Source organism: Salvelinus fontinalis, chromosome 16 (genome assembly GCF_029448725.1).
Source record: "Salvelinus fontinalis isolate EN_2023a chromosome 16, ASM2944872v1, whole genome shotgun sequence".
Taxonomy (NCBI): domain Eukaryota; kingdom Metazoa; phylum Chordata; class Actinopteri; order Salmoniformes; family Salmonidae; genus Salvelinus; species Salvelinus fontinalis.
Genome location: NC_074680.1, coordinates 39,335,488 through 39,345,301, shown reverse-complemented (window position 1 = coordinate 39,345,301; position 9,814 = coordinate 39,335,488). Strand labels below are relative to the sequence as shown.

General features: G+C 41.4%; 1 protein-coding gene across 1 annotated transcript; it reads right to left on the bottom strand.

Annotated features, from left to right (window-relative positions):
* Nucleotides 1-8,055: 8,055 nt before the first annotated feature.
* LOC129813437 (homeobox protein Nkx-2.8-like) lies at nucleotides 8,056-9,574 on the bottom strand. The gene is made up of 2 exons (XM_055865769.1): nucleotides 9,415-9,574; nucleotides 8,056-8,909 (listed from the first exon to the last, which is right to left on the bottom strand). The coding sequence occupies exons 1-2, from the start codon at nucleotides 9,563-9,565 to the stop codon at nucleotides 8,347-8,349; spliced, it is 714 nt and encodes a 237-aa protein (XP_055721744.1). The 5' UTR covers nucleotides 9,566-9,574; the 3' UTR covers nucleotides 8,056-8,346.
* Nucleotides 9,575-9,814: the final 240 nt, after the last annotated feature.

The window sequence follows — 9,814 nt, the reverse complement described above, 5'->3', positions numbered from 1 at the left end:
GCCACGACATCCATTGTCATAGCGTACGTCTTCACAATTGTTATCAAGGAGAACCGAATTTTAATAGAATCAATAATCTCATATCCCGTAGGTGCTCTCAATAAATAATTTATCGTAGACAGGTGAGCGCACTTTACAGTGATACTTCAGCTGCTCCACGTAGGAGGCCTACATGCAATTACGCTAAATTAGCATCATAACGCGTTTCCTCTGGGATATATGCCTTCACTAATTGCTGAATTCCAAAAGCATTTCTTAATTATCTAAAATCAGGACCTCTTTTCTGTTCTGGAACACGGCTATTATGGTCAATTAACGTTAATTAGTCCAAATGCTCGCGCTAATTCCTCTGGAATAATGAGCAGACTTTGAAGTGGGGCGTGGAGGGGGCACCAAACCTCTGTTCCTGGTTCACATGGTTGTTTTGGAACTGATCGTTCATGGGGTGTCATACTACTGAAAACAATATCAATAAGGGAAATAGCATACAGGCCTATAGACCTACATAGCAGGATTGTCGATCATTGACAACCTTTACATGCACACCAATATCCCGTTATTATTCGGGATACTCAAGTATTCTGTTTTTAAGTTGACGCATATGAACATCATATCCCGTTTACACTAACCCTAAAAAGCTTGTATCCCGGTTATGAGAAACCCGGATAAAATGCCAGGGATATGCTGATGTAAGATGGGATACTGTGGCATGTAAACATCTTATCCCTTCTACAGTTGTTTTTGCGGTGTGCGCAGGCTCAGTTTCACATATCATGGGTGTTGTGTGATGATGGTTTCATCTGATTGTCAAGCAAATCACTTCAAAAAGTGGCTACCTGTGCAGTTTCATCCACCATAATAATTTAGACTACTATAATTTACTACTGGCTACTTTCACCCCTAAATTAGACAAGTTTCTGCTTATAATTTCCGACATTTGGTAGGCCATATTGTAGTTTCCGACATTTGGTAGGCCATATTGTAGTTTCCGACATTTGGTAGGCCATTTGTTTGTCAACTGTAGTTTGTGACATGTGGCTTCTCTCCTGTCATAACTTGTTGCCTTGTTGCCCAGAAGACTAAATATAGTGCTCACCAGAATAATGTTTTTTTATCTCTTTGTAAATAAGAATTTGTTCTTAACTGACTTGCCCAGTTAAATAAAGGTTAAATAAATATGTCTCTGTTCCAGAGACAAAATTAACATTTGTTGTATATTTTCACTGCAAGAAAAGCATAGCCTAATTCTGCAGTAGTAAATATGACATTAAGATATGTGAGAGGTTATAGATACAGGCATAGCTGGGGGGAGTAGCAGCACTCTCTGAAAAATCGTAATAAAACAATTATATACAGTGCCGTCGGAAAGCATTCAGACCCCTTGACTTTTCCCACATTTTGTTACCTTACAGCCTTATTCTAAAATTGATTAAACAAAAAAAATCCTCAGCAATCTACAAACAATACCACAATATTTTGTTTTGCCAATTTATTACTAATAAAAAACTGAAATACCTTTTTTGGTACCCTTCCCCAGATCTGTGCCTCTACACAATCCTGTCTCGGAGCTCCACGGACAATTCCTTCGAACTCATGGCTTGGTTTTGCTCTGACATGCACTGTCAACTGTAGGACCTTATATAGACAGGTGTGTGCCTTTCCAAATTATATCCAATCAATTGAATTCACCACAGGTGGACTCCAATCAGGTTGTAGAAACATCTCAAGGATGATGGAGTCCACCTGTGGTAAATTCAATTGATTGGATTTAATTTGGAAAGGCATACACCTGTCTATGTAACGTCCCACAGTTGACAGTGCATGTCAGAGCAAAACCAAGCCATGAGTTCGAAGGAATTGTCCGTAGAGCTCCAAGACAGGATTGTGTCGAGGCACAGATCTGGCGAAGGGTACCAAAAAAGGCTGCAGCATTGAAGGTCCCTAAGAGTACAGTGGCCTCCATCATTCTTAAATGGAAGAAGTTTGGAATCACCAAGATTCTTCCAAGAGCTGGCCGTCAAACCAAACTGAGAAATCGGGGGAGAAGGGCCTTGGTCAGAGAGGTGACCAGGAACCCGATGGTCACTCTGGCAGAGCTCTAGAGTTAATCTGTGGAGATAGGATAACCTTCCAAAAGGACAACCATCTCTGCAGCACTCCACCAATCAGGCCTTTATGGTAGAGTAGCCAGAAGGAAGCCACTCCTCAGTAAAATGCACATAACAGCCCGCTTGGAGTTTGCCAAAAGGCAGCTAAAGACTCTCAGACCATGAAAAACAAGATTATCTGGTCTGAAGAAACCAAGATTGAACACTTTGGCCTGAATGCCAAGCGTCACGTCTGGAGGAAACCTGGCACTATCCCTATGGTGAAGCATGGTGGAGGCAGCATCATGCTGTGGAGATGTTTTTCAGCAGCAGGGACTGGGAGACTAGTCAGGATCGAGGCGAAGATGAACAGACCAAAGTATAGAGATCCTTGATGAAAACCTGCTCAGGACCTCAGACTGGGGTGAAGGTTCACCTTCCAACAGGACAACGACCCTAAACACACAGTCAAGACAACGCAGGAGTGGGTTCGGGACAAGTCTCTGAATGTACTTGAGTGGCCTAGCCAGAGCCCGGACTTGAACCTAATCGAACATCTCTGGAGAGACCTGAAAATCGCTGTGCAGGAACGCTCCCCATCCAACCTGACAGAGCTTGAAAGGAGAAACTCCCCAAATACAGATGTGCCAATTTTGTAGCGTCATACCCAAGAAGACTCAAGGCTGTAAATCGCTCCCAAAGGTGCTTCAACAAAGTACTGAGTAAAGGGTCTGAATACTTATGTATATGTGATGTTTCCGTTTCTTATTTTTAACAAATTTGCTAACCTTTAAAAAAACAGGATTTTGCTTTGTCATTATGGGGAATTGTGTGTAGATTTATGAGGGAAAAAACTATTTAATCACTTTTAGAATAAGGCTGTAACGTAACAAAATGTGGAAAAAGTCAAGGGGTCTGAATACTTTACAAATGCACTGTATATATATTTTATTTTTAGGGGGAGGAAGAAAAAAATCATCACAAAAAGGCTTTTATCACATTGTATGATTTTTAAGTAATTAATTTGCATTTTATTGCATGACATTAGTATTTGATACATCAGAAAAGCAGAACTTAATATTTGGTACAGAAACCTTTGTTTGCAATTACAGAGATCATATGTTTCCTGCAGTTGTTGACCAGGTTTGCACACACTGCAGCAGGGATTTTGGCCCACTCCTCCATACAGACCTTCTCCAGATCCTTCAGGTTTCGGGGCTGTCGCTGGGCAATACGGGCTTTCAACTCCCTCCAAAGATGTTCTATTGGGTTCAGGTCTGGAGACTGGCTAGGCCACTCCAGGACCTTGAGATGCTTCTTACGGAGCCACTCCTTAGTTGCCCTGGCTGTGTGTTTCGAGTCGTTGTCATGCTGGAAGACCCAGCCACGACCCATCTTCAATGCTCTTACTAAGGGAAGGAAGTTGTTGGCCAAGATCTCGCGATACATGGCCCCATTCATCCTCCCCTCAATATGGTGCAGTCGTCCTGTCCCCTTTGCAGAAAAGCATCCCTAAAGAATGATGTTTCCACCTCCATGCTTCACGGTTGGGATGGTGTTCTTGGGGTTGTACTCGTTCTTCTTCCTCCAAACACGACGAGTGGAGTTTAGACCAAAAAGCTCTATTTTTGTCTCATCAGACCACATGACCGTCTCCCATTCCTCCTCTGGATCATCCAGATGGTCATTGGCAAACTTCAGACGGGCCTGGGCATGCGCTGGCTTGAGCAGGGGGGCCTTGCGTGCGCTGCAGGATTTTAATCCATGACGGCGTAGTGTGTTACTAATGGTTTTCTTTGAGACTGTGGTCTCAGCTCTCTTCAGGTCATTGACCAGGTCCTGCCGTGTAGTTCTGGGCTGATCCCTCACCTTCCTCATGAATCATTGATGCCCCACGAGGTGAGATCTTGCATGGAGCCCCAGACCGAGGGTGATTGACCGTCATCTTGAACTTCTTCCATTTTCTAATAATTGCGCCAACAGTTGTTGCCTTCTCACCAAGCTGCTTGCCTATTGTCCTGTAGCCCATCCCAGCCTTGTGCAGGTCTACAATTTTACCCCTGATGTCCTTACACAGCTCTCTGGTCTTGGCCATTGTGGAGAGGTTGGAGTCTGTTTGATTGAGTGTGTGGACACGTGTCTTTTGTACAGGTAACGAGTTCAAACAGGTGCAGTTAATACAGGTAATGAGTGGAGAACAGGAGTTCTTCTTAAAGAAAAACTAACAGGTCTGTGAGAGATGGAATTCTTACTGGTTGGTAGGTGATCAAATACTTATGTCATGCAATAAAATGCAAATTAATTACTTAAAAATCATACAATGTGATTTTCTGGATTTTTGTTTTAGATTCCGTCTCTCAGAGTTGAAGTGTACCTATGATAAAAAATTACAGACCTCTATATGCTTTGTAGGTAGGAAAACCTGCAAAATCGGCAGTGTATCAAATACTTGTTCTCCCCACTGTATATGCTAAAAAATCTGCAGCACCCCCACCCGGAAACATCTTCCCGGGGCTATGCCTACAGTCAGTGTCCATAGTTCAGTTACTATTCCATTTAACCCATACTTAAATTAGGAAAATATTATGTTTATTCAAGGATACAGGAATAATCATGAGCGGGATACCAAAGGTGTGTGTAAACAGTTTATCCCGAGTAAGACCTTAGGCGGGATATGAACTACTACCCGGAAAACCGTGCGCATGTAAACGTGGTAATTTAGAAGGATCCAATAGCGAAACGCTTCCCCCGCTAGAACGTCTGCTAAATGACTAAAACGTAAATGTAAATGCTCAACCTAATCAACCTTTCCTTTTTCCATTTTCCAAACAATTGTAACCTGCTTTCACAATACACACCAGTGAAGTCTACAGTGTGAGTAATATGTATTTTCAAAAGGTCTCTAACATCAGCTTATACACACATAATACCATATTCTTAAATGGGTGATGACGCTCCACATACATGTGATGAAGGAGAACGTCAACTGGATGGAGAAATCTATATCATGTGTTATCCTGCCATCTAGCGGTGGTATAGCCGTCCCACATCGACAATGTTAACGCTATCCGGATTCCTTGGGACATCCGTACCTTAAATCCTAACCCTAACCTTAACCCATACCCTTAACCATAACATTAACCCTGACCATAACCCTAACCTTAACACTTTTAAATGTCAACGTCAAAGGGGCAACGTCAGAGTTGGGACGTCCCAAGGATCCCGGATAGAAAGACCCATCAACAAGCCTCCAGCTGTAGGCATACCGTCAGAACAAGTGACTGTGGCACCACCAATGGCTTGAATGGTTGCATGCATTTCAATGGGCAACGTCTCTCCGAATCAGTTCACCCCTTCAAGATGGGGTCCTTGATGCGACTAAAGACATGCTACACCAAAGCCCAGACAAGAGCCTTTGGCAACCTCTGGGACTCCTGCTGAACTCCACGAAGGGTCATAAAATGGCAATCCTCATCCCTAATCGATTGTTAGTGTTACATTCTTGTTCCTCATAGATTCCCAAAAAATAATATCATGTTTATTTCATGAAGATTCTAATAGTTACATTTTGAGAATCGCATGCAATTCGAACCCTGCATGTCCACACTAAAACACCTGACTCAATAAACCCATCATTAAGACATCGGTTAGCTGCATTCAATATTACTACCACTTTACCTTGGCATCCCTGACTTTCTCCTCTGATTGCCTCTGTTGGGTGAGATGTGCCCTCCAGTGTCACATGACCCTTATGACCCTCAAATGATCTCCGATGAAAGACACGGGGGTTCCCAAATAAAACACTAGAATCTTCGGAATAAGAAGCTTTGGGTGCAGTTGTACAACACACGTAGGTGCAGATACTAAGGCCTGTAATTTCTCGCACAAAATTTTGCAGATTTGTTTCTCCATAGAGAAACATTGCACAAATGTAGTTTAAATAAGAGCCAAGAAGAGCTTGAGTGTTTCTATCCCCTTCTGAAAAACGTGAAAGAAAACAATAGAAAATGTATGAATATCCTGGTGATCGAAAAATCTATTATTGTAATACTCAATGAAAGAGGATATTCTGCCAGCAATTGAATTATGGGTTTCAAACGAAAGTCTCAGATTTAAAGTACAGAATCAAGGGTAACATATCCAATATTTTTAGTTACGATTGTTACATTTGTTTGCCAATGTCAATGTTCTTATATTTTGAACTAACTTGTATTCAAAAATGGACAGTCTAGTCAAGAGGGAAAGAAGACAAGGACAGATGTATGGGGAATATCTAACCAAGCATCCTATTCAAAGAAGTCGTTCTTCTACCCAATTCTAAAAACCAATGGCAACCTCATCCTAAATGCCAGTCTTTGTCAGCTTTAAAATCCGCCATGTTCTTAAACACCATTGTGCGGTTAAACCTCATAAATTTGTCGCGGGCACTGATTAAACATCACGAGAATTGAAACACTAAGGATTTTGTCTAGGTCCCTTTTGGAAGACAGACAATGGTCCATTCAGCTGGAGACAACCACACAAAAAGAGTGTTTAAGGGGAGATGTATTGCGCGGGGGAGGGGGGGGGGTCGGACAGTCCCCTCCATATGTGATGCAAGGTGGCCCGAGCGCCAGGGACAATAGACCTGGCGACAGGGACGATGCGCTACTGGGGCGGAGGACGAGAGAACAACATCATGGGGTCGTGAAAGTGTGAAAAAAGAAGCCATGTTACCACAGAATAACGCATATTCCATTCCAGTCAACCCCTCAGACATATTTCACTTCCATCAATGGAATAAGAAAATAGGGAGGGAGAATGAAGTGAAGTGTTTTACCCCTCACAAGGGTTCGGAACCTTTGACTACTTACAAATATGGATTCTAGAATCAATGAATTGAAATCTGATATTTCAGTGTAACGGTCCAATCCTAAAAGCATGAGATTTCTCCTCCTAAAATTATATTTTATGGAGCAATGAAATTGTGCATCTAACTCCTAATTCCCAATGAGAAGTGACCATCATAATTTCATATTTATGTGAATGTCTACCAACCAATAACCAATTATGAAATAAAAATGCAATACCCTGAAAAAGTCTACTATATAAGTTGTTCGTATTATTACTGACATGTTCTTCTTTAAATAGGCCCGTCGCCATCCAGTCTACACCTTCTTCGGTTAAATTGTCTAGTATTTTCTAATAACTTACATATAACATTGCAAAAACGGTTTGCAGACTTCGTTATAAACTATTGTTGCAGAGTTATGGATGTGATCAATTTATGCTTCACGTTGCTTGCACGTTTGTAGGCTAGACCAAAACAACTTTCAGTTTCAGCGTTTTGTTTCAAGAGAGAGCGAGAGTGCCCTGTGACTCGAACTAGAGGGAGATAAACTACATAGTCGAATGTCTACCAAGTATTGTTATGCTCAGTGCAGTCTTTAGACAGTGTTTGTGTTTGCTCAGAGTTAGGGTTTTCGGGACTTTTTACATGATAAAAGGTCACATTTCTTGGTGTTTGTTTCTTACTCCTATAGGTACCTCTAAGATAAGACTTTCTCTTATTTTTTACTAAAATAATTAAAAATAACATGCACTGGTAAGATGCAACTATGTTTTAGCTATAATCCTAAATAGTGTCAGGCCTATATCTATCTTATCGGATGGTGTACCTCTCATACCCAACATTGTTTTATTGGATTACATTTCATTGCACGAGGACTTTGAAAATACTTGACAATATGTGCAAAAATGTATAAAATAAACTATTTATTCGTAATTCTATAAAAACACAAAACATGTTATCAAACAACACAACGATTTTGTTCAATAACATTTTCAGACAACAGTGAAAAACGGAATATTTAAATCAATGAAATTCTTTACTTTCCTAGTACATTTGATAAATATCATTGTGTAGATTTGAAAGTCATGCAAATAACTGAACATTGAAAATACTGATAAAATATAGGCTACACACAAATCAGGCTTACACACAGCACATGATCGAATTGGGGGGTCGAATGTAGGAGTAGAATGTCCATAGGCCTATCATCAGATTACAAGAAACTAATAACGACTTTAATCTTTCGAGAATATCACTCAATTCATTAAATAAAATACCAAAAATAAAATATGTGCAAAATACTTCTCATAAAAAAATATTACTGTAGTTATTAGTACACTTTTAAGTACCTCGAAAAATAAGGGAATTCAGAAAACAAGTGGTTGTAAGTGTTTCTCTACGCATAGTCTCCTACTTAATATTTTATAGTCATTTAAAAGCACTGAATTGAGCTGAGTCATTCAGAAAGTCTCTCCAAGCGAAGGTGTGTCTGGATGCTGCCGGGCTGGCAAAGTGCTGGTATTGTTGAGGTAGAGCGAACGGCGACGGATGCTGGAAAGACTGGTACCCAAAACTGAAGGGTGTACCCGGGCATGTGTTCGGTCCAAGACAGCCTCCTTTCTCCGTGTCAATGAAACAGGTCTGATACGGCTTGCCATCCCGAACTAGGATGGGTACCACTACTCTGCGCAACATAGGCGGTTGGTTTATGTCTTGTGACTCTCCTTCTGCTCGTGACCTCTTCATTTTGTACCGGTGGTTCTGGAACCAGATCTTAATCTGCGTCGGCGTCAAGCGGAGGAGATGGGCAATCTGCTCGCGCTCTGGTGCTGACAGATAGCGCTGCTGACGGAAACGCCTCTCGAGCTCAAAGGTCTGGGCCTTGGAGAAGAGCACGCGGCACTTCTTCTTCTTCTCGGCCTCTGAGTCCAGAGAAGACTCATCTGACTTGGTAGAGTGTGGGGCAGTCTCCAGGCTGCTCTCGTCTGAAGCTGAGGAATTACAAATGATGTCATTACACTGATCAAGAAACATATAAACAACTCACGATATACAATAACACCAGAAATATCAGAGTATAGAGATGTTTAAATAAGAGAAGGATTTAATAGACTTGAATTAGACTACATGTCTCCTTATAAAATGTATCCAATAATGACACAAGGCTTAGGTTAATTGGATACCAATTGGATTTCATAAAACAGCTATGTTGGAAATCGCAGTAATGGATTATATGAAATTGTGTCAATTTAGGTAAGACCCATATTAACATTTTTACATTTTAGTCATTTAGCAGACGCTCTTATCCACAGCGAGTTACAGTTAGTGCATTCGTTTTAAGATAGCTAGGTGGGACAACCACATATCACAGTCATACATTTTTCTTCAATAAAATAGCTATCAACAAAGTCAGAGCTAGTATGTGTTATGTGTTTATATGGATCATATGAAGTGGTTATCTGTTTCTATGCTCAGGTGTTAACCACGGGGACTTACAGAGACAAGGGGTACGGTCGCTGTCCATCCAGGAGGAGTAAGGGGAGCTGGAGCAGGAGTTACCGGGGGAGGGCTGCACTGTCTCTGCGTCATTTTCAGGCAAATCCAGGATGCTCCTCACGGAAAAACTGAACTTTGCAGCACCAGCCATTGCTTCCAGAAAAAATCGGAATCCTTGTGCGTGAAAACTATCCAAAGGAGAGAGACCGTTGATATAGGAGTAAAAGCGACGTATCAAAAAATGACTAAGCGTGCTCTGTCAGAGTCACAGACGACATAGAATACACTGTCTGTGTGTGGACACGAGGTAGTGCAGTGTTTGTATAAACAGTACTTCACCCGCTTATATATCCTCCTCCAGGATGCTAAGTACCTGAATGATTCGAGTGCCGTTATCCAA

Bases quoted from the DNA above. Each gene is read 5' to 3' on its own strand.
- LOC129813437 (XM_055865769.1), bottom strand. From the start codon at position 9,565: ATGGCTGGTGCTGCAAAGTTCAGTTTTTCCGTGAGGAGCATCCTGGAT. The intron at 8,910-9,414 runs GTAAGTCCCCGT...GTAATTCCTCAG, and splicing joins CGACCGTACCCCTTGTCTCT to CTTCAGACGAGAGCAGCCTG.